This window comes from Lutra lutra, chromosome 4 (genome assembly GCF_902655055.1).
Source record: "Lutra lutra chromosome 4, mLutLut1.2, whole genome shotgun sequence".
NCBI classification, from domain to species: Eukaryota; Metazoa; Chordata; class Mammalia; order Carnivora; family Mustelidae; genus Lutra; species Lutra lutra.
In genome coordinates, this window is record NC_062281.1 from 143,545,381 (window position 1) to 143,571,068 (window position 25,688).

General features: G+C 40.7%; 1 protein-coding gene across 3 annotated transcripts in view; it reads right to left on the minus strand.

Moving 5' to 3' along the window:
• Positions 1 to 3,168: 3,168 nt before the first annotated feature.
• The window catches only part of DNAJC6 (DnaJ heat shock protein family (Hsp40) member C6), a 140,099-nt gene continuing 117,579 nt past the window's right edge, over positions 3,169 to 25,688 (minus strand). For all 3 annotated transcript variants that reach the window (XM_047725425.1, XM_047725424.1, XM_047725426.1), the window contains 8 exons: positions 23,483 to 23,917; positions 21,206 to 21,340; positions 18,646 to 18,714; positions 17,349 to 17,468; positions 10,593 to 10,856; positions 8,216 to 8,358; positions 6,297 to 6,473; positions 3,169 to 5,059 (listed from right to left, as the gene is read on the minus strand). In XM_047725425.1, coding sequence (XP_047581381.1) covers positions 4,958 to 5,059; positions 6,297 to 6,473; positions 8,216 to 8,358; positions 10,593 to 10,856; positions 17,349 to 17,468; positions 18,646 to 18,714; positions 21,206 to 21,340; positions 23,483 to 23,917 — 1,445 coding nt within the window. In that variant the 3' untranslated portion in view covers positions 3,169 to 4,957. The remainder of the gene's footprint in view (positions 5,060 to 6,296; positions 6,474 to 8,215; positions 8,359 to 10,592; positions 10,857 to 17,348; positions 17,469 to 18,645; positions 18,715 to 21,205; positions 21,341 to 23,482; positions 23,918 to 25,688) is intronic.

Below are 25,688 nucleotides of genomic sequence, written 5' to 3' on the forward strand. Positions count from 1 at the left end.
AATATATTTTGCTCATCTAAATGATCAGATAGATACTTCTTATAAGTCATAATATTGCAATTCCCAACAAGGTTCCTGGCCACACCATCTGTCCTTTCCAGTTTACTAAACAGTCTAAAAGAGAAAGCCTCTTTCTAAAGGCTTTAACTATCCCCTGAGAATATCTGATTTTCTTTTGCCAGCTGGTGCACTAAAAAATTGCTCTTCCACTTAACCATTCCGTGATTCCTCAAGAATAAAAAAGAGTCCCCAAAAAAGGGGCACCTGGGTGGCTCAGTGGGTTAAGCCTCTGCCTTCGGCTCAGGTCATGACCCCAGGGTCCTGGGATCGAGCCCCACATCAGGCTCTCTGCTCAGCAGGGAGCCTGCTTCCTCCTCTCTCTCTGCCTGTCTCTCTGCCTACTTGTGATCTCTGTCTGTCAAATAAATAAATAAAATATTAAAAAAAATAAAAAAGAGTCACCAAAAAAGAAAGTAAAACCTTAGAAGCTTAATCCTACCCCACAACTTGGATGTGGAAGATCCATGTCCTCTGTCATGCTGCCCAGGACTTCAGTGAACCCCTTTAGATAAACTTTCATATTCTCTCCTGGCATTCAATCCCCTCACACTATGAACTAGGTTATATTTTCTCCATCTTGCAGATGGGAAAACTGAGGCTCAAACAGTAACTAGTGCATAGAGAAGCTGCGATAAAACCCAAAACCGTCCAACTCTACAGGCAGATAGTCAGCACTCGTACCATTCCCTCTAAATCTGCTGTAGTAATTAGAAGAACAGCAACCTTCTATGTTTTACAGGGCAGTCAAACCCATTTATTCATTTTCATTTTCCCTTACGTATCTATTAGCAACTGGCACTCAGTTTACACACAATATTGGTTGAATTAATAAAAATTAGTAAGTTCACTATCCATAGTACCATCTCTCCCTATCCTACAGAAAAGATCGAGCTTTCAGACCCCAGATCTGGGTAAATGTCTCCATGATGTGAAATTTACAAAACTGCCCCTCAGAACTTTTTGAGAATTAAATGAGAAACATGTGTTATAGCACCTAGGGCCATGCATGCAAGACAGACCCCATCTGTTCTGGGGTAGGCTCTTGAATCAGTGCTTAAGTTAAATCCACGGGTGATGCAAACACTGAAATCAGCAACGTTAGTTTCCCTCCCTAACTCTCAACCACTGCTTCTTTCCACACAGCCATTCCCTTTACAGAACTTATAATTCAAATCTCTGCCATTTTACGCGGGCAGATCTCTGTCATTCCAAAGATATAGAAATAAGGGCCAAAGGCACAAGTTTCTCTCGAACATTTTTTCTATTTGTGTTATTCACTCCCCACAACCCAAGGCTTCACTGTAATTCCAGCACCAATAGTGACCTGCAGTGATCTACTTTGTCCTATAGACTCTCAGTAACAATGACAACAGCTCTTATTTTATGAGTACTCACTTGAGAGCAGTTTATATATGGTCCCTAATTCCTCCATTACCTCTATTGTACAGGTGATAAAATTAAGCTTTAGTTTAAGAAACTTGTCAAGTTTGACAGTCCTTAAGTAGAAAAACCAGGATTTAAAACGCAGTCTTCTGATCTCAAACCAATACTGTACCATTATGCCAAACCCCATGATTTATCTTTAGAACAACCAAAACCTATTTACTTGACCTAAATTCCCTCATAGATGTTTCCAGCAGGGAAAGTATCTTGTTGCTGTGATTAACTGTTTCTGGAATTCAACATTTGTGTTCACTCCATACCCAATGGTGTTTCATCAGTGTAATACCATTCCATCAATCCAACTTGAACATTCTTCCAGACAGAGATAGTACAGGGATGATTCAAATGCTTTTGATTTGCAGCATGTGCTTCCAAATGAACATGCTACTTCTATACTTAAAGAACTAAAATAGAGTTGACCCTCGAACAATATAGGTTTGACCTGTATAGGTCCACTTATACATGGATTTTTTTCAATAAAGACAGCATGGTACTGTAAATGTGTTTTCTATTCCTTGTAATTTTTGTAACATTTTGTTTTCTCTACCTTATTTTATTGTACGGATACAGTATTCTGTAATACAGAACATTATACATTATACACACACACATACACACACACACAAAATATCTGTCAATCAACTTTATGTTATCAGTAAGGCTCCTGGTCAATGATAGTAGGCTATTAGTAGTTAAGTTTTGGGGGAAGTCAAAAGTTATACATTGATTTTTAACTGCATGGGGCTGGGGGGTAAGAAACCCTAATCCCTGCACTTTTCAGGGGTCAGCTGTAACTGTTTTTTATAAAGTCCCAGACTCCCAGGATTAATTCCTTTGCTTCAGCATACAAACACAGCTTTGAATATCCACTAATATTCTATCTAGGAGACCAGGATTTCTCTGCTGATTCTTTTTGAAACATAGTATTTACAGAGCATGATCCAAAGCAAGTGTGTGTGTGTGTGTGTGTGTGTGTGCGCGCGCGCGCGCGTGCGTGTGTGCATACGTAAGGGGAAAGGGCAGGATGAGGGTGGTTAAAGTATAAATCCAGAAATCCTCTCAGATCGCATTTTGGTGCAAATGTATTAGATGCTTTTCATATTCTTTTCCCATAACTTTTCTTAAAAGTGAATCGTGTCAGAAGATAGAACTCAAACTTGTCATTAAATTCCTATAAGTGCAAAAATAACTTAGGTTTCTACAAATATTTTTGAGCCTTTTAATATACATTACAAATATTTTAGACCAATCACATTTTGTCATGTGTAACATATTTACAAAACAAAAAATATATTACAGTAAACATGAATGAAACAGTGAATCTGATCAACAACAAGCTTTGTCACAACCAGATATTTAAAAGGAATGCAAAAACCTGTTGGTCTGCATATGTTAAGAGTTTTGAGATAAATAGGGGTCCAGAATTATAATGTATCTGGAAGAGAGATGAAGGAAATCCCAAATTTAATAAGTTAGGTAAGATTCTTTCTCATTGCTAATTACATAATGTTTAATGATGTTTTATACTGTGAACATTGATGAATTACCCAAACATGATACAAAGCTAATATAGTTCTATCATTTCAAAATGTACGTGACATTCACATAATATCCTTTTAATTATTATCATTATATACTGTAGTTCACACAATATCTACAAATGTGAATGAGAAAGAAAAAAAAAAACCAGGTCACAGCAACATGTCTCACATTCCAGTTTTAAATAAGACAAGCACATACTGGATCAAACATTATTTCATTATACGTTAATAAATAATACCTAGTTTGTTATGGTTACCTTGAACAGTTTACAGCTGTATATTTAAAAAGAGAACATTTTCTGCAAGTTTCACATTGTCAATAAAGAGTAAAATAAATAACAAACATAACAAAAAAGGAAGAGAAAGTGAGTGAGCAAGCAAGAAAGAACGAGTTCTATATAGAACATAAAGTATTTCTGACATGCTGCTTTTCTGGTACAGTTTGCCACAAGAAAATTAAAATGGAAACAAAAAATGATTGTCTTTTAAAAACAACTTCTGAAAGCTTTTCACAATATTGAGCACGAACCTTTTAAGATTAGCATGGAAATCTTTTTGCCCATCTGCTTTGCATAGATATACTATGCACTTTGTGTCTGTGCACACCCAGAGAGACTTCCTGAAGTCACGGGATAGCAACTGCTGAGCCCTCAAAATGAGAAACAGCCAAAACGCTGGACTGAAATCCAACCAGTGTGAAGTCTGCAAAGGTCTCCTTCTGGCTTTGCTTTCACAGATGTCCCTGTGTGTATGCTGTTCTGTGGACCCCCAGCTACTTTGAAAACAATAAACCCACCGTAAGAATCCAAGGATCCAGTTTCAATAGGTGGGAGGAGGACACGGTTCCTCTAAGCAAATCCTGACAAGCCCCCACCTGACTTGGTGGGAAGGTAAGCACAGCTCCCCCCCTCCCCCGCCCCGCCCCACCACTGTGCCTACCTCAGTGTGGGTTTTCTATGCCCTCAGCACAACCGCTCACAAACCTAGAGGACAGGGACTCCTTACGTGGTATCAGGCCTGATATACTGTGACTGTGCCAAACTGCGTCGCAACCTATTTCCAGCTAAGAACATTTTCCTGACTTAAGCAAAATGAAGAGCATGAAGCCTTATGGCAAAATTGTAAATTTCTTTCAAATTAGGTTTAGAGTTGAAGTTACATCATTAAGACATTTTCTTTAAGCAACCACAGTTTTCTAAAGGAAGAGGAAGGTAGCAGCCCAACTTTCTGACCAGGAACAAAGATTTCTATCTCCACAGTGTCCCTGTTTTCTTTACTCAGCATTTCCTTTAAGTTTTAGCTTATCCAGGAAGAGTTGGCAATCACTGGATTGTAATACAATCACTTTCCACAGTTCAAGTTCTTTTACAGGAGTTAGTCCTCTTGACCAAAAGAAGTATACAGTATTATGCTAAAGACCATTGTAAATTTCCAGAAAAATAAAATACTCAGTGGTCGTGTTCCTAGAATCTATGTAAAGCCATGGCTAAAATTACATCTTTCCAAGAAAATCTAAAAACCATTAGTTAAAATCCATCATGTAATCCAATTAGCATAGCTTTTGCTCATTATTCCTGTTCTCAATGAGATGGGTGTTATGCCTTTGGTGGCCTTTGTTTTCCATGTCCCCACAAAATGCTGAGTCAGCTCCCCAGAGGGCAGGCTGGAATCTTGTAACTCCACAAGGTCGACTGACTAAAAGTTCCTCCCCTGCTTTGGACTTTTTATAGTGGGGACTTGAGGAAACAAACATCCACAATCCTTATCAGTGAGGAATTAATTCACGAGTAATTTAACAGTTTAGTACTGGAAACATGTTACTGGAGTTTTGGGTTCACCTGTGAAAACTTCAGAATTGTGATGCACACTAAGCATTAGCACAGGTCTGCCGCAGAGATGGAAAAGCTCATAAGTTAATACAAGGGCTTTTGACCTTGATTTTCAAATTCAGACCAGGCATCATTGAGCTCCATGAAAATCATCTTTGCATATTGTTCATAGGGTTGCCCGGTAGCCTGTAGAAAAAAATAACGCATTACATACTACAGACCAAAATTTTACTTGTATTACAATTTTCACTGCTAATAGGGGGGCTCCAAGTAATTGAAATGTTTTTCTATTAGGCCGTTTCTCTTTTTATAGCTCAATCTATGTGACCCTGAATGATTATGGCCTCCCCAGAACTCCCTCCCCTTAGGCATTGACATACGGTAACAGTAGGTAACAGTAGTCTGTGAATGAGTAGATACAGAGCACTTACTAAGTAGTCAAAGATGGACCTATTCTCCAGACGTACTTACCAATGACAAAGGCTCAGGACAGCCTATCTGTAATTGACTGTATTACTAAACTCCTCTATTTCCCAATTAAAAAAAAAAAATTAAGTTCTTGGAAACCCATAACATAGGTGTAGGGTTTGTGTATTTTCCTAGGTTCCTGTTCCTCTTTCTCTTTTGATACACTGAAACGCATTGTTTCTGATTAATTCTTTTCTTCACACTAGTCATCAAAAGTATGGAGAAATGGGCGCTTGGGTGGCTCAGTGGGTTAAGCCGCTGCCTTCGGCTCAGGTCATGATCTCAGAGTCCTGGGATCGAGCCCCGCATCGGGCTCTCTGCTCAGCAGGGAGCCTGCTTCCTCCTCTCTCTGCCTGCCTCTCTGCCTGCTTGTGATCTCTCTGTCAAATAAATAAATAAAATCTTTAAAAAAAAAAAAAAAGTATGGAGAAATGAAAATCAAATATATGAAATTCAACCATAGCCTCATATAACAGGGCTGGTATAAATAAAACCAAGTTTGTCTATATGACAGCAAGGTGACTCACTTCTGTCTAAGAGGTTTCTTCGTCTTATGAGGATTTCAACTGAGGCCATGTGGTAATTTCTGACATTGGAGAGCACCTATATGTGTATATACTTCCATGAAAACATAAACTGGCATCATTAACAGAATGACGATTTTAGGTCCATTTTGAATACTTTGTTGATTCCCAACAATTTTGCCAACTACATGCTAAAGCTTTTCCCCTAGAGTTGCAGCTAAACATACTTCCATATCTCTATAAGAGAAAAATTTTCCTCTGTCCAGCTCTTAGCCCACCCTTACTATTGTAAGCCAGGACACAAATTACATCTGATCCCTAAAAATTACACGGCAGTAAATCATACACCTAGTAAAGGCCCCTTATTCCATTGTTGTATTGTATTGTATAATTTCATTCCTCCTGCTTCATCAAGGGCAGGTTATACTCACTTTATCCGGGTGCACCACCAGCACAGCCCTCCGGTACACCTTTTTCACCTGCTCAGGTGTTACCAGGTCCGCCATGCCCACTGGTTTCCACTTGGTCTCCCCAGCCCACAGCACCGTGTGCATCGTGGACAGAAGTGCTCTGATATTTCTCTCTTTGCCTTCAATCCATTCCAGAATCTGTCAATGCAGAGGGAATTAGGAAATTCAAATGTTTCAATCCCTAAGGTCTCCATCGAGACTCTGGAAACCCCTCCTGCCTCAGCGACATCAACTACTTGGGGCTCAACTACTTGGGACTCCGTGCATATGTCAAGCTGTTTCCTCAACCTGGGATACTTTTCCACATCCATCTCCTAACTTGTCTTTCTGGCTGACCCTTCATCATCCTTTTAAAGCCTGCTCAGGACTTTTGTACTGTTTGCCTTTGCCAACTTGAATTCCTTCCTCTTGGCCCACCCCCGGAGCTAATCCCACTTCTAAAGCCTGGACCCCGTGGGGGCACACCCATTTCTACTTTGGTCTCTGCTCTCTGCCTCTGTCTAGTGTAGTGTCTGGCAGACAGACACCAAATAAATATCCCTTGAAAAAAAGAACACATTTCTCTGAGCTAATCCCTTGAGCATGTTTCTATCATAATATATGTGATACTTTATCGAAATCACCTTTCTTTGCCACTACGCAGAGCTGTTTGAGAAAAGGTACTGTTTCTTATACATCAGTGGAACTCAAGAGCCAAATAACATGCCTGGTTCAAAATACTGCTCAGAAATTATCAAATGAACGAATCCAAGTAGTTATATGAATGCTCATAATCTGAATATTCTCAGTTTGAGCAAATGAGGTGATTATGTTGAAGGGTTTGTAAGAATGCACCAGCATTTAGCACATAATAGATGCTCAGAGGGTATTTGTTGATGAGTGATGGCTTAGCCAAGGTGAAGGATGGCTACTCTCCCAAGCAACTAAATACCTTGTACCAGCTAAATAACCAAGCATAGTTTAAAAGACTTAAACCACTTTCTTTCATAGAAAGCTGTCAGAGTTTGCCTAATGAACAAACTGAGATGAAGCACAGAGTTATTGAGATGAAGCACAGAGTTTTGCAAGAAAAATGAAACCTCTGTGGTGTTACTTGAAATAAAAAGGCAAGCATGCAAACAAAGGATCCCATATTGCCCTCAAAAGAGTATCCAAGGGGCGCCTGGGTGGCTCATTGGGTTGAGCCTCTGCCTCGGCTAGGGTCGTGATCTCGGGGTCCTGGGATTGGCCCCCCATTGGGCTCTCTGCTCAGCGGGGAGCCTGCTTCCCCCTTTCTCTCTGCCTGCCTCTCTGCCTACTTGTGATCTCTCTCTGTCAAATAAGTAAGATTTAAAAAAAAAAAAAAAAAGAGTATCCAAGGATCTATAGATCTTAAACAAATGTTCAAATTGTCTGGAAATATATTACATTTTTTCAAAATGTGTAAGATGGACTGGCTGTGCTAATCCTGGTTCTGGAGATCCTTTAATGTGGTAACAGATTAGAGCGCCATCTCCCAGTTAGTTCTAGTGTCAGCATATTTTGTCAGGTAGGAATTCAACCTCTCCATCTGTGAGAACATTCCAGTTCTCTTGATCTTTTACAGACCTGTTCTCCACTACCTCACACAATTTATCCACGTAGCCACCTTTTGGTTTCCAGGCTAAATCAGGAGTACCTGGTTTATAATTGTTTTTTTAATGGGGAAATATTCTTTTTCCCCAAATCCAATGCTACCTAGACTTCTAGAATCAAAACAGATAAAGTAGAACTGCTCTGGTGGAAAGTGGAGGGAAGCAGTGAGGAAGCCAGGAACCAGGAACACTGATGGCTCCACACCCCCTGACCTTCTCACAAGACTGTCACACCAAATAATCACACTGGGCCAGGGGCTCACTCACCTTCAATTTCTCAGGATCCATTTCCTTAGCCATTTCCTCCTTTCTCATCTCAGCTATTGTTCGAGGCCCCTTTTTGTCTTTGTGTGCATTGAAACCTTGACCAGAAAGGAGGTCTTCAAAGTCAGCTGCTTTTTGTTTCCCTTCTGCAACAGAATTTTTTAAAAAATCATTATAATTTTACTCTTAAACACAAAATCCTATCACCTCATAACACTTAAGGTCTCCAAGGTGCTTTCACATGCATTAATCCTCTTACTCCTTATACTTACCCAATGAACAGGGTATAAGACTCTCATGCCCATGTGACAGATGAGGAAAATGAGGTCTGGAGAACCTAAGAGATTTGCCCAGAATCAAAGACCATATCCATGGCAAAGTTAAGACTCCAGGCTGGATTGTTAGACTAAATCTAACTCCATAACACCTTTCCCACTTGTATCATCTTCTCATAGCTGAGGATACTTGTGATGCACACCCCCCACCCACCGCAGACATACAACTAGTTAGTATCAGTGATGGGACTAACACCTGAGTTTAGGTACTTGCAGTCCATGGATGCCACTGCTTTCCTGCCCACACCCAGCTGACAGTCTGAGTCCTGCACAGTGCTCTTTTTCACCAAGTCTGCTTGTGGCTTCACAATCCTTCTTAATGTTTGGAGAGGCAGCCTAGCATGGTGGCAAAGAGCAAAGTCTCTGGGGCTGGGATCCCCAGACTTAAATCATAGCTCTGCCACTTACTGGCAATGTAATCTTGAAGCAAGTCAGTTATCGTGTGTATGCCTCAGTTTCCTCATCTGTAAAACAGGGATGGTGTTAACAATACCATTTACCTCATAGGGTTGTTGTGAGATTTGATAAGTTAACATTTTAAAGGGTTTAGAATAGTGCCTATTTCAATGTTTATTAACTTAAAACAGAACAGAACCCAAACACAGAAATCCATGCATCAATGCCCATCAATCAATGCTGGCATGTGAATTGAAACCCATTTGTCACGTCTATACTGTAAGACACACGCACCCGCACATGCACATGCTAAAATGTAAGTGCTCTGAGATGACGGTATTTGTCTGTCTTGTTCACTGCCATAATGCCAATGTTCTCTACACTGAAGATGAGCACTCCATAATTATCTGCTGACTGAAGCCAATCACCCTACATCTACTCAAAATACAAAACGGAGGGAAAGCCACACGGCTCTATGGAATTGTCCAAGCAATATCCACTGCTAACCAAAGAACAAACATGATGTTACACATTCCCAACAACAACAACAACAAAAATCCCTGTCATGTTATTATTTTGAGAAGGCACCTGTGTCATATCCAGTAGAGCATGACAGTTAAGGGGTTCTGGAGCCACATTGCCTGGGTTCCAATCTTGCCCTTGCCACTTAAAAGCCACATGGACTTAAATTATTTATCTCCATCATAGATTTTTTTTTTTAAATCAATGACATGGGGTTGGTTTTGAAGGTCATATGAAATAATATATGAAACTGGCTGGAATAGCACCTAACATACAGTAAGCTACAGTTACTAGAAAAGGTAGAATTTTCTTTCCCACGTTCCATAGAGAGAAAGGCCTATTTCCTCACCATGTCCCTCCACATTTAGTTCTTGAATACGATCAGGTCAACTGAAATGTAAAATACATTATAATAGGCTGTTTAACAAACTCAAATTTAACCATCCCTGCTAGGCAAAATATATCACTTTTTCCTTGTTATCAAGAATCCCCTTCAAAAAAAGAAAAGAAAAAGGAAAGAAGGAGGCCTATCCAGAGTATCCTCTAGCCTTAGCTCTTGGCCCACTTTGTGTTCTTTTAACTTTCTTCTCAGAAGAGAGGAAAAAAACCATCATAGAAAACCAAATGATCTCAGAAATATCCACCAATCAGAGCACAACCAAGACTAAATGTCCAGGACAGACACCCTCCTCTAATCAGGATCCAAGGGCAAATATGAACAGTGCTTGCAAGGTTCCCAAACTTTCTCTTCTACGCCCTCTTCCAAAGGAATAACAGCTTCAAGAACGAGCTACCCCTCCATTCACATCCACTCAGTATTATTTAGTGCCTACTAAGCTAGGTGCTAATGATAACATGACACAGGCCCTGCTCTCCATCCGGTCTCCAGGTAGAAAGAGACAGACAAGTGAACTAGCAGTCACAAAATGACATAAGTGTTAAGAGCATGGTAAACCCAGGTGCTTCGGGCACAGAGTGGGAGGTAGGGATCATGGTGTGTCTCTACAACTATAAGATTCACTCAGAAAGCACTGGAATTGTGTTCTGTCTCCTTCGGACATACATACACACAGGTAGTATGACAATACAGGCTACCCTCTGGTCAGGCTACACACCATCATCCTTACCCAAATTAGCTGATCCTTTCCCACGTTCACTCTGCCCCCCAGGCATGGCTGAGAAGCTCACGTTGTAGTTGGGTCGGTGCTGGGGAGACGAGTGGGGGATGCTGGTCTGTGGCTTAGACTGTGTCTGCTGCCAGCTGAAGCCACCTCCCTGCTGCCACCCTCCCCCCATGGGCTGGGGAGATGCTTTCTGCGGTGAGCTGAGAGGTGGAAATCCTCCACCCAATCCAGTTGGTGTGGTGGGTTTGCTGGCAAATGAAGAACTACCTATGGAAACAAAGAGAGAAAGAGACAGGAATGCTATTTTGAAGAGCCTTGTCCCAAGTTACTGTTTTCAGTGATTTTAGTGGAAATTACTTTGACTGATAACACAATTAACCTTCCTAATAGTTAAAGAAACTGCAGGTATGTGTTTCCTTTAATCTCCACAGTGACATTTTTAGGTATGTATTAATAGCCGCATCATTTTCTTCAGATAAACAAACTGCAGTCCAGAGCAGTTAGGTGATTTTTTCCAAGTCACACAGCCAGCAAGTGGCAACTGAGACTGGAATCCGGGTCTTTGACTCCAAGCCTGAAGAGCCCCAGTTTTTCCCACTGTGCCATCTCTTTTCTCCCTCCCACCTTCTAAGCACATTCTGTTTTCCTCACTGGAAGAAAAACTAAGAAATGACAAGAACAGAAAATAAAGCGAAATATGTTCACTCACTAAGGTACTACTACTTACATGTCAATGATCAAGATTAATCATTGTTTGTTGTTAAGAACAAACGTGGTTAGTGCCCAAGAGTAAACAAAGATGCTCTGAAATTTCACAAGTAGGTTTCAATTTCACACTTCTTGCATTTCATTGCAGGAGAGTAAACACAGCCAACGCTATGACAACTTTGAACCAGGCAAAGGATCTTACTCAAGCTTAAAAAAATTATTCGTTTGTGCCAGGAATCTAAATAGAATTCTGATTCCACAACCTCCTAACTTTTAAGTACTCACTGTGTACATGCTGGGCTGTTTCCAAAATACAAAGACCAGCTGTGGCTTGTGTTTAAAGAGGTAAAATGAGAAACTGGAATGTAGTGATCTTTCATGCACCAAACCCAAAGTAACAGTGATAATAAAATAACTAACATTTGTGTACAAAATACGCTTGTGTATATTACTGCTTTCAATCTATACAACACTCTTAAGGAGGTAGGCAGTACTACTGATCCCCCTTTATAGTTTTTATATTGTAATCCATAAGTACTTATTTTTATATTTATTTTTATTTTAAATTTAATTAACATATAGTATATTATTAATTTCATAGGTAGAATTCAGTGATCCATCAGGTGCATATAATACCCAGTGCTCATTCCACCAAGTGTCCTCCTAATGCCCATCACCAGATACCCCATCCTCCCACCCACCTCCCCTCCAGCAACCTTCAGTTAGTTTTCTATAGTTAAGAGTCTCTTACAGTTTGTCTTCCTCTCTGATATTCTCTTATTTTTCCTTCCCTTCCCCTATGTTCAACTGATTTGTTTCTTAAATTCCACATATGAATGAACTCATATTTTTCTTTCTCTGACTGATTTCTCTTAGCATAATACCCTCTAGTTTCATCCACATTATTGCAAGTGGCAAGATTTCATTCTTTTTGATGGCTACGTAATATTTCATCATATATCTATACCACATCTTCTCTACCCTTTCATCTGTCAGTGGACATCTGGACTCTTCCCATAGTTTGGCTGTTGTGGACACTTTGCTTCTATTAACATTGGGGTACATGTGCCCCTTCAAATCACTGTTTGTATCCTTTGGATCAATACCTAATAGTGCAATTGCTAGATCACAGGGTAGCTCTATCTTTAACTTTTTGAGAAACCTCCATACTGTCTTCCAGAGTGGTTGCACCACCAACAGCGTAAAAAGGCTCCCCTTTCTCCACATCCTTGCCAATATCTGTTGTTTCCTGAACTGTTAACTTTAGCCATTCTGACCGGTATCTCATTGTGGTTTTGATTTGTATCTCCCTGATGCCAAGTGATGTTGAGCGTTTTTTCCTGTTGACCCCACTTTAACAACGAGAAAATCCGAAACTCAGAGACGTTTCCTGACGTGCTCATGATCACACAGCTAGTTACCAGTGCTGGGGCTTGACAACAGGCATCTTACCTCCAAATGTCATGCTCATTTGCTGCACCCTGGATCCCCAATTCCTCCCCAAATCTCTGAGCCTGTCACTGCCAGTTACCCCTTACTGTCTCTTCTCTCTATAGGCTTTTCCCTTTATTCATCTAGGACTCCTTCTTTCTTCCTCACTGGGAATGCTGCCTTATGGACACTATAACTTGGAGTCAATCTGAGCTTGAGTCTCAGCTCTATCACCCATTCATGAACGCATTTATTTATCCATCCATCTAGTCATTCACCATCCATACATTCACTCATCAGTATTTATAGAGCATCTATGTGCCATCTCCTGTGCTGAGCGCTGGGGATGCAGCACTGGGAATACGAACTACAGAGAATCTTTGTTCTTCTGAAGCTCAGTGAAAAACTTCAACTCATGGAGCCTCAGTTTCCTCATTTGTAAAACCAGAACTACATCTATATCACAGGCATACCATAAAGACACAAAGGCTATATGAAAATATTTCACAAACCCTGAATTAAGTGAATTAGAAGGCGTTACATATTATATTATGATGCAAGTTCATATGCCCAGTATACACCAGTACATCATAAGGGCTCAGTAAATACTTGGTAATAGGAAAAGGTAATGACAGAATCTCTGAAGCTTGGCATTGCCCCCTGTCAATGGGTAACTCAGAGCTGGAAGCCTCTTTCATGAGCCCCTGTTAACAGCACATCAACATACACCTTAGACTGGGTATTCGCTCTGCACTGGGATTTCATTTTACAGTTTAATGATGCTTACTATCTTCCTTCTGAATATATATATATATATGAGAGATAAATTCAGAATATATATATATATATATATCCATATATATAATTTAAAATTCAATAAATATGGAAAAGCCTAAAAACTTAAAAAAAAAAAGCTTCCAAATTCCCATTACATTGCCATTTATTCATTCATTTATAAAACACTATCAAGCATCTTTCACATGCTAGGCTGCAGACACGGTAGTGAAAAGGCAAATGCTGATCCTGCTCTCAAGGGGCTCATCAACATTGTAGGACTTTCTGATGCCTAATCTTCCAGAATATTCTCTACCCATGTTCAAAAATTTAATTTTTAATGCTACTGAAGCAGGGAACTGACAAAAATGTAAAGCAGCAGCTAAACCCAGAGGCCACTGCTATCCTCATTAAAAGCCAAAGCCGTGGCTATCAGCCTTGGTTGTGCATTATAATCACCTAGGGAGCTTTTTTTTAACAACTCCCTACACCCAGGCCACCGCCAGACCAATTAGATCAGAATGTCTACGGGAAAAACTAAGGCACTGGTGTTCACACCAGAATTGCTGAATGTGAAAATATCTTTAGGAGAAGGACACTGTCTTTTGCCTTTTCTGAACTGCAGCTAGGCAATTGGGAAGTTTCATTTTAATCCTCAGAGCAATTGCCAGGGCGTCAAAAATTCTGGCTTGCAGACCTTGCTTATGACCTATTCACTGTGTGGCTTTAGAAAAGTCACTTACCTTTCCTAAATTATGTGTCTTGAAAAATAAAGAAATTTAGGAAACCTGTTTTCCCAGCAGTTGTAAGAATTACTATCTTTCAAAACGGGCAAAGAACTCCTGAACTCCTCCCAGTAGGTTCGTTGTTGTAGTGATATGGGTGTAGCTATTCTGAAATTATTTTTGTTGTAGGACAGTTAGTGTTGTTGAGATCCAGAGCAATGGAAGCCACATGTGCAGAATAGGGCAAGGTAGGGAAGAGTCCTGCCGTACTGCATGGGATTTTATATTTCAATTACACCTGTTCATCTCCTCTCTCTAGTTTCTGAAAGGCAGAGCAATGACACTCACGCCAGTACCAATGAACACACTTGGCACACAGACCTTGGTTTCCAAATGTCATTCTCCACAAAAGGGAATAAGGATTCCTTGGAGAATGACTGATTTTAGGACTGGGGAACAAATATTTCAAGACAAGCCTGGAGCATCTTATTGTGCCATAAAGAAGGAAGGTTCTCAAAAACTGACGGACACAAGTGAAAAGGACATAGGAACCAGGAAAAAAAAAGAGTTTTCACAAACCAAACTAAATCTGAGACGTGAACATTACAGAAAGTAATGACAGTAATGAATCAAAAAAGAATACATTGGGGTGCCTGGGTGGCTCAGTGGGTTAAGCCTCTGCCTTCGGCTCAGGTCGTGATCTCTGGGTCCTGGGATCAAGCCCTGCATCGGGCTCTCTGTTCAGCGGGGAGCCTGCTTCCCTCTCTCTCTCTGCCTGACTCTCTGCCTACTTGTGATCTCTCTCTCTCTCTCTCTCTGTCAAATAAATAAATAAACCTAAATAAATCTTTAAAAAAAATCCATTAGTCCAATCTGATGAGAGAGAAAGAAAAGAGACTCTTTTTTACAGTTGAATGCCAATTAATATATACAAAAACAAGGACAGAATCAGATAATCACAATTTCACAACCACCATAGTAATAACTGCTTCAGGCAAGAATCATTAATGACTGCTAATACCAGTAGCTAAATCAGATGGAGAATAAAATATTCTCAGATAGGATAACCTCAAATTATCTCCAGATTACTCAACAATTACAAAGGGAAAAAATGGTAACTTTATAATGAAGAAACCTGGCAGACACCCCTTAAAGCAAGTGATCAAAGTTAACATCAAAACCAAATTGAGACTTTCTCACCTGGCCTATATCCCTCAAGGATCAATGTCATGCAAAGAAAAAAAGAAAGAAAAAAAAGGGCAAAGGAACCATTCCAGATTCGTATCTAAAAGGACATGACAACTAAATGCAGAATGTGAGGCTGGAGTTTTAAAAAGAATCTTCTATAAAGATCACCTCTTCATAGAGGCCTTTCCTAACCACTTGATACCTAAAATAACACCCCAGGCCTTCCATCATTCACACGCTCTTTGCTTTTTATTTTTTTTCCCATATGCCTTAAGAAGGGGTTTATGAGTGGAAGCTCCAGAGCTTCAGGGGGTTGAAACCATGGGACTTGGGTGTGTTACTTAATCGTTTGTGCCCCAGTTTCCTCATCTGCAAAATGAGGATACCAGTCCCAATACTTCAAAAGATTACTGAGGAGATTAAACGGAATGATACATGTAAAACTCTTAAAATAACATTGTTATTTTCTATTATTTGATACCATATTATATATTTACTCATTTACTGTTTCTTTCCCTTTCTAGAATATAGGTTTTAGAAAGGCAGGAATTTTGTTTCAGTTTTCTTTGTGTGGTTGGTTTTTATTAAGACAATGTTAGCACACAGAAGGCACTTAGTAAACAGCTGTTGAATGGATAAAAAATGAGCAGTGAATAAGATTTTATTTGACACAGAATTTCACCTGATATTATTATTTTAAAATGCAAAATGTATATTAAAAAGGAAAAGGAAAGAAAGGAAAATGACTTTGAGAGTTCTTAAAAGAAAAAAAAAATCTAAGGAGTTTATGATGGAAGGTCAAGGTTCTGACACAATTACTGGCAAAAATGGAGTCATGCTCTCAACCCCTGCAGACGATTAAGCTCTCAAGCTTGAGAAGGGCTCTCTCTTTTTGTTTTTTAAAGATTTTATTTATTTATTGGACACAGAGAGAGATCACAAGTAGGCAGAGAGGCAGGCAGAGAGAGAGGGGGAAGAAGGCTCCCTGCTGAGCAGAGAGCTGGATGGAGGGCTCGCTCCCAGTACCCTGAGATCATGACCTGAGCCAAAGGAAGAGGCTTAACCCACTGAGCCACCCAGGCTCCCCAAGAAGGGCTCTCTTGAGAACCTAAACTATCAGCATGGCCAATTCAAAGCTTTGTGTCTGGGATACTCTCTCCTTATTTAACTCCGCACTACCCAGAGGAAGAAGGAAAAAAGAGAAAGAAAAGGTTTCACGGCATACTAGTCCAAAGAACTGCTCCTTAAAAAAAAGTTCCTTGGTGAGATGGTTTGAGAACCTTGCAAACTGTATCCTTTTGGGGAACATCACCATGAACACCATCACCATGCTCAGAAGCTTTTGCAATAATTAAAGTCCAATAAACTTGGTGCTTCCAAAATTATTTGCTCATGGAACACTTATCTTGCAACGATGAATTAACATATGATGAAAAACACTTTGAAAATACTAGAGAGTCTATTTTTTGTATGGAAATTTACAAACTGATCAGAGAGCACTGTAGGCAGTGGAGAGAAGACGGATGCCGACGTGAGGGTCTTAGGGGTACCATCACAGGAAGGCCTGTGTGTGGTGGGCCCCATATGGCACAAATCTATGTGACCAGCCTCATTGTTCAGCATTTCCCGACACGTTCGTTACCTCTGCTGAGCCAAACTCTGTTATCAGGAGCACCTGAAGGTTCTGATTGTACTCATGTTACTAATCCAAAATTGGGCACTGGAGAAATGGTATACTAGCAGTTGATTCTAACCAGTATTTGAAGCCTGTTTTGTTTTTGTTTTTTTTAAAGCCCATCTCAGATTTTAGAGTATTGATTAAGAATACATACTATTTCAGGTCCCAGGTAACGATACCAGCTTGTTGGAACACCAGAGATTTAGACATAAGGCTTTGTAGCCAAACTTATATCTTAACCTGCTGAGTTCATACCTAGTGTCCCAAGGTCAGCAAAAGGATCCAGAGTCTGTGGCTTGTTTTGATGGGTGGGTGTGCCATGAGAGGATCCCGTTGGGCTGGTGGCAGCTGACTTGCTTCCCACTCCAAAACTTCCTGAAAATGAAATAAAATGATTGAAAGTGAGTTAGTCGTCAAGGCTGAATTCTGCAATTCAGAAATCCAGAGCTATGGCTCATCTTGCTCTGAGGGCAAATCAGGACAGGGTTTGCAAGTTCGTTAGAAGTTGCTAGACCTTATTTCTCCAACTTTAAGTGAAGAGCGGCTTGGAACAAGGACAGGGAACAGAGGAGGCTAATGTCATTTATTGGCCATCCCTGGGAACTATTATATCCAGTGTTTACCTCTCAGGTCACCTGATTTCATTCTTTTGTATGAGGTTTGGAGTAACTTTGCATGTTGCATAACTTCTCTGAGATTCAAAATTTTCTTTTTGGTTAAATAAGGAAATAGCAACTGCTTCAAAAAGTTGCTGTGATAAGCAAATGAGTGTGTGTGTTAACTTGCACAGGACTGGAAATACAATCATATAAAATGGCTCTCAAGAAATACCATACTAGCCATAAGAAAGAGAATTTATTACTTACTTATTTATTTATTTATTTTTAAAGATTTTTATTTATTTATTTGACAGAGATCACAAGTAGGCAGAGAAACAGGCAGAGAGAGAGGAGGAAGCAGGCTCCCTGCTAAGCAGAGAGCCCGATGCAGGGCTCAATCCCAGGACTCTGGGATCATGACCTGAGCCGAAGGCAGAGGCTTTAACCCACTGAGCCACCCAGGTGCCCCAAGAGAATTTATTTATTATAGACAAATTCAACACTAAAACAAGTCCTTTGTTAAGAAAGAAGACAACTCAGATTATTCAGCACCTACTCTATGCCAGAAAATTTCATATAAGCTATTTCATTTGAATTTGTACAAACTGTGTGGGACAAGAATTATGAACCCCATTTTACAGATTAAAAATGGAGATTCGGGCTTATAAAAAATCCGAGTGCTTCTAAGTGGCTGAGTTAGCTATATACCCAGATTTGCCTAATTCTATTTTCAAGACACATTCAGCAAATGAAACTGGGAATAGTTAAATAATGAATCAAATACACTACTATCATGTCACCAAAGGCCGTGTGAAAAGCTCCCCCAGAAGGTGAGTCTTAGGAAATCACATGGGTGGGCTATAATACTCTGCAAGTACTCATAACAGCTCGGGTAAAGGATTATGCTTTAGCAATTAGCTAAATGTGCACAAAAATAACCTGCTGACTTTTACCTGGTTTGGTATGCCAGTCCCAACCTCCTGAAACATCTGGCTGAATGTTCACAGCAGGTGTACTAGAAGCTGCAAATGGGGAGAAGAAAAAGAATAATAACAAAATAGCTGAGAACCTGCTTTCCTGAGTTCACACAGAAAAACGCTGTCCTTTCCATGAAGCCTGCGTGACCTGCCAATGTCCCAAGTGATTCGGCTCCACTTCTGAGCTCTCCCAGATTCTGCAACACTGGTATTTTTGTGCCTTCATCTATGGTGACTTACATGACAGTTTGGTAGAACCCATATACTGTTTGTTTCTCTTCCTTCTTTGGCTCACCTATATTTAACTTCCATCCACACTTTGAGTTATAACTATGCATACGTCTAGTCTCCATTAAATTGCTAGTTCCTTGAAGTTAAGAACTATCTTATTCATTTTTGTGTGTTCTACCTCTACATTTAACACAAAGTCAGTGACCAACAAGAAAAGGTAAAAAGAAACTTACACTCCATTTGCTTAAGTTGGTATTAATAAGTGTATGAGAGCTATGATTGGCTTCGAACTAAAACTTTGTTTTCCCCTCTGCTGTGACTGGAGAATGATGAGTCAATCGGAGCATGTATTGAGCACTAACTATATACGTCACCTACTATGCCAGTGTCATCGTTCATAATCGCTCAAAACTAACTTACTGCAGTTTTGAGAGAGATCATTCTAACTCCTCTCAAAATTCCAAATGTAGAATTTAAAAGAAATGTTCAGCTACAGAGAATCAGGTATATTAGAGGAATACACATTGGTAGAGTAAGCTTTTTCTGAATCTATAAAATCCAAGTAAGAAACAAGAGACCATAAGAAACAATTTCTTTTTAAGGCGCCTGTAGGTTCTGTCCATAAAATCAGTGAGTAAAATGTAAACATTAAACTTACATGGCAAATAGTATTACCCCCCCACCACCAAAAGAAACATCAAAGCACCGAAATTACCATTACCAAGGTTTGCTCTCAACTTAGTAACAACTAAGACATCTTGTACTTTCCTGTCATTGAGTTAAAAAGAACATGCCCTTATCAGTCATAATAGTTCTTCCCTTTCTATTTCTCTTCTACCATAGTAACCCATGAAAACTGTGGTGGAAATTAGACAATTTTGCTAACATTTGCTGTTTGATTTCCTTTAAACTCTGATCTTGATCTTCTATACAACTAGGATGTAGAAATTGGTATTAGAACTTCAACCTTGTTTTTTTTTTTTTTTAATAGTGGAAAACTTTATATTTAGATTTAGCCAGCTGTACTCAGTTTAGATGATCCCAATTTTGTTGGCAACATCCAAAGCATCATAGTCAGGGGCCAGTCGAACATATGCCTTCTTCTCTCTATCAGGTCTGATCAAAGTGTTGAACTTGGCCATGTCTATGTCATAGAGCTTCATCACAGCCTGTTTGATCTGGTGCTTGTTGGTCTTGACATTCACAATGAACGTAAGTGTGTTGTTGTCTTCTGTCTTCTTCATGGCTGGCTCAGCAGTCAGGGGGAACTTCATGATGGCGTAGTGATCAAGCTTGTTTCTCCTAGGGGTGCTCCTTTGAGAATATTTGGGCTACCTTCAGAGACACAGTGTCTTGGGTCATTACAATGTAGGCAACGTGAGGATCTTTTTTTGTGTGTGTGACTGTGGACGCCTTTCAGCACTGCCTTCTTGTCTTTCAAAACCTTTGCTTTGGCTTCAGCTTTGGGAGGGGCAGGGGTTTCCTTCTTAGCCTTTGGTGCCATCTTCATGAAAGGTGAACTTCAGCTTTGTTACTGATCAAGCCCACAAGTCCTTATGACTACCCACCATATGTAAGGCACTGCACTAGGGAACAGAGGACTAAAAGACATTGTCTAGCCTCAAGAAATGTAGAATCTGTTGAAGATGTAGGAATATACAGATGAAAAGGTAATCACCTAGTATTTTAAATTTCTATTTCTGCCTTTCATAATGGTTATCTACTTTTTCTTCCAATAATCTATCCCAAGTGATTGCTGTCTTCAGAGTAAATATTCAATAAATATCTGCAAAACTCAACAGCAACATTTCTTGATTTTCAGAAGAGATTGGTGATACCTTATAGAAGTCAGAGGTGGGAAGTCTAACCTCTCAGTCTGACCTATATGCTATCCTGTATGAAGATGATGCAACTGACCCACTAACAGTGGAATAATTGTTTCTCCATCAAGGTAGTGGAAAACTCTTTCCAGTCACTGTCATGACACAGGTCAAAAGAAGAAGTATAGTGACAAAACAAAGGGGTGCTAACTGGCCGAGAGTGGGTGATAAGCATCTTCTAACCAGTAGACCATATTAGGCTAGAATGGAGAGAGCAGGAGGGAGAAGACATGAGGTCACAGCACTGGGGTATGAGAGCACATAGGGCCACAAAGGCCATTTTGATGACTCATTCCCTCTCCCAGACCCCTGCCCCCTCTCCCCACTCACATACACATTCTCTCTAAATAAATAAATAAATAAATAAATAAAATCTTTTAGAGATTAACTAACTAATTAATTAATTAATTAAAATACATTCTTACCATGCACTGTAGGTGAAGGACTTCTTGTAGGCTGAAGAAAGGGGTCACTGGAAGCACTGGACGTGGTCAGAAAAGAACCCAGGAGATCCTGACCTGATGGTTTAGAAGGTCCTCCAAATGGGTCAAAGGCGGCACCTAGACGATGGAAGGAAAGCCGTGTTTCTTTGTCCTGTGAGTTCATTCATTAAATTAATGCTGAAGAGTTGTCACAGGGATGAAGCCTGCCTCCTGGGCCACTCCACAAGCCCGTCCTACCCTTACAATTTCCCCCAGGGCCAACAGTGGAACCTGAGGATTCCAGACTGCACAGGAATGGGACTGGCATACCAATGTCTTCACGGACAAAGGAGGACTGTAGATTTATCTGCTGGATGACCCATAAATACCATCAATGAGGGCCTCGTGGACCCTCCAGAAATGACCCGCAAAACCACGCTGGGACCAAAGGAGATGCTCTGTGAACATCCTGTGCTCATACTGAATGTATTAGTGGACAAAGACAAGGCAGACGAGCTCTGCTATCAAGGTGAACAGTAGAAAACCACACTGACCAGGTTTTGCTTAACTTCTGTTTTGTGTTTTTTGTGGTCTCTGGCTCACTTGAAAGTTAGAAAGAGGAGAAAATGAGTGTTGCTATGTCACTCAAATGCTTTCTCAGAACACCACCTCTCAATAACTTGCTAGAAACCAGGTGCAGATTTAGTGAAGTGAGGAAAAGTCTGTGAATGTACTAAGACGACTAGAACAAAGTAAGCAGCTGAGGCCTCCACAACAATATAGCAAAACCAACGTTGTATCATTTCTCAGGGCTTATACTGCCCTTCAAAAAAAAATACTTCAGCAGATTCTCAGTCTCTCCCTACCAGATAGTAGTATCATCTTCATTCCACAGGATATGAAATGGTTTCAGAAGACCAAGTCAATCAATATATTTAGCCTCAGTTTCATTATCTACAACCTGAGGCATGGGTTTAACTCATATCTCAAAGATCTCCTGTAGCTCTGACCCTCGAATGTAACTATCTACACGGGACTGTGATGAACTGAATCATTGAAAGTCACACAAAGTGCGTGGCCTTGGAACCTGACTGAGTACTATGGTGTTTTGGATCTTGCAGACTTTTTTTTTTTTTTCCGACAGATCTTTTATTCACTTTGTTGAGTAAGAACTAGATAAAGGGAAGCCAGATAGAGAGGAAACGGCCTGAGATTCAGGGCGCCTGGGTACCACCATGGCCCATCAATCACTAATGTAGGAGGTGGAGCCTCAACACCCACATACTATGATTTTAAGACTCACTCTTACACTGAACACCTCCAGCTGAACGACTGTAAATGAACATCACCCCGAGAGCCCCCTGGGAACTGCAGGATTAGCTTGGGGAAGCAAGTTCTCACAGGTTACCACAGCAGTGCAGAGCTGAGGTGTTTCTCTTTACTCTTCCTAACGTGATGTCATCTTGGTTCCTGGCGATGGTAAGAAGGGGCAGCTAAAATGCTGACCCAGCTACTACAGTGTCTTGCAAATTTCAAAACACTGCCGAGGACCAGTCGTAGGTTGAGCCTGCAGCAATGAGCAGAGCAAAGCCGAACCACCTGGGAAACAACCGCCGGGCTACAGTCAGCAGTGCTGCTGCCTAAGTGTCTTGAATGTAGCTTGAAGTAACCAAGTACTTCTCTGGTACCCAAAGTGCATTGAGAAAATCACAATTCCAGGAAAACACTACAGGAAAACTAAGAGAGAGCTTTCAAGTCAAATGGCCCAGTTTTGGACCCTGGCCCCGCCAGTAACGAGCTGTATAAATGTATGCTACTAATTTGACCCTAAGCCTCCATTTCCTTAACTCTAAAAATAGGGACAATAATAGCACCTAGTTACCAGATTTTAATAATAACTGAATCCATGCTTCGTGTTAAATTTCATGTTAGGCAAACAGTAAGTACTCCATGAATATTAGCTGTCATTATTAGTAACAATGTACCATTCTACATCTCCAAGCAGAAGTCACTAAAGCAGCTCAGGGATTGAAGCTTTGGGAAAAACAAAAAAACAGAAAGGATGAAGAGCTCAAACATTCACTCTTACACCGTCCTACCAAAATGGACAACATTCCTATTTCCTCTTACATTCTCCATTTAACTGGAGATAGAGACCTCTAAGAGGGAGACCAGGGAGACCAGAAAAGTCTCACTGACTAGGAAAGTTCAATACTGCCTGGTTGGCCCCAAGGTTACCATTCAAAACTGAGAGGTACAGAACAACAAGGAAAACATTACCTTCTCCCACTCTTAGGGTTGGAGACGCAGACGTGGAGGCGGCAGAGCGGCGTGGTGTCGACTGGGTGGATGCAGGTCCACTCGGATGAAACACATCTTCTACCCCTGACTGGCCAGCCTGGGCAGGCCCGGCCGCTCCTCCACCCCCAAACAGGTCACTCAGCAGTTCAGAATTGGTGGGAGGTGCCACTGGCGGAGAGAAGTTCTTACTCACTGCAGACCCTTCTAGGCCCAGAAGGTCCACATCCTCGGGGGGTGGAGGAGCAGGTGGCTCCTGCTGCTTTTTGCTGGGCTTTTTAGCTCCATGATGTTTGTCACCACTGGCGTTGCCATGCGGACTGGACAGAGTCAGAAGTTCATCGTCCGACTGCTCACTTTCTGGGTTCACTAGGGCAGCATGGTCCTCTTCACAGAATGATTTTTCTGATTTCTGATCTAAGGAAGGCAAAGATGCCCATAATTAGTTACTGGCCACAGGACTATTGGTTTTGAGGAGAGAGAGTCAGTCCAGACTCCAGAAAGAGGAAGGAGCAGACCTGAGCAAACAATGCTTTCAGACCCTTACCGATGGCCATCGGGATGTATTTCCCATGACATTCAATCACCCTCTGTTGGGCATTTGAGAGGCAGGACGGCACAATGAAAAAGAGCAGGAACTTCACAGCTGGATAGGCTGGGTCTGAATCCCACCTCTACTACCTACTGGTTCTGTGACATTGAGAAAGTTACTTTCCTTCTCCTCTGCTCTGTGCCTTGGTTTCCTCCTCAGCAAAAGGGGGGTGACAAAGAGTACCTAACTCAGCTGGCCGCTGTAAGAATTACATGAGATGATAGACAGAAAATGTTCAGGCCAATATGAAGTAGTACTTCATGTTTACGATTATGATTATGATTATTATCTTCTAGGTGCTCCTGCTAGGTGCTTTGGAAAAAAAACAAAAAAACAAAACCCTGTTTCCTAATCTTTTGCTGATTCCTCTGTCTTTTCTTTTCCAGGCCTTTGGCCAAAAGCAAGTCCTTCCTCCCACAGTCTGGAATGGAAGCAAGCCACACACCTAACACGAGTGAATAGACAGAGAGGCTCCACTCAGGATGGTCCTTAGACCCGGCCCCATCAGATGGGCAACAGGGAAGAGCCTGTTCTGGGGAAGGGATGGAGAGGCTGGTGAGGGACTTTCCAGGCGCTCCTTGAAACAGATCCTCCAAAGGAACTTCCTTATTTAATGTCAGCTAGACCCACATTCCAAATCAAGTACAGATCCATATCTTTAATCCCCGATTCTGAAATGCAAAAAGCTATGAAAAGGGAAAGGTCTCCCTAAGTTTGGAACAAATTCAGCTGGTGGAAAACCAGTTCTGACCAGAACGGATGTGAAAGTATTTATAAACTTCATTTATCTCACCCAGCATGATTTTTTTTTTTAATGTTTCACTGCAGAAACATGAATATGTTCCATTACAAGCTGTCCGAGATGCTGCTGGGGACACTAAGTAATATACAATTTATGTACCAGATCACCTTTCTAAAATTCGAAAACTTTTGCAATTCCTAAATGCGTCTGGTTCTGTGAGGTTCAGATAAGAAATTGTGCATTTGTGCTAAAACCTATTTCAGAGCCTAACAGGAATGATTTCTAAATTACTTACTACAATATTAGTAGAGAGGGAAAAGTGAAGTTTTATTAAAAGCCCTTATGTGATGAAATTAAGATGGCAGTGGACTTGTTACTGTGGGAACTGGGAAGTCTACCTGCTGTCTAAATTTCACTGGGCATCCCATTTTTTTTAATGTTACTGGTTCCATTTCTCAGTAGGAAATTCTGAAAGTAAGGCTTTTTTTTTCTTTTTTAAAATATTTTACTTATTTATTTGAGAGAGAATGAGAGAGAGCATGAGAAGGGGGAGGGTCAAAGGGAGATGCAGACTCCCCACCAAGCAGGGAGCCAGATGTGGGACTCAATCCCAGGACTCTAGGATCATGACCTGAGCTGAAGGCAGTCGCTCAACCAACTGAGCTACCGAGGCTCCCTGAAAGTAAGGCTTTTAATTCAAAGGAATTCTGTGAACTTTTTTGTCACCAAACGTGGAAAACTCCAAAGACAATGAGAATACCACATTATGTTCACACAGCAAAGAAAGGTGAATCAAAAGAATTTTATCCAGAGCATTGCCAAAGCTACTTTCTTACCCCTTTCTTAGAGAAAGT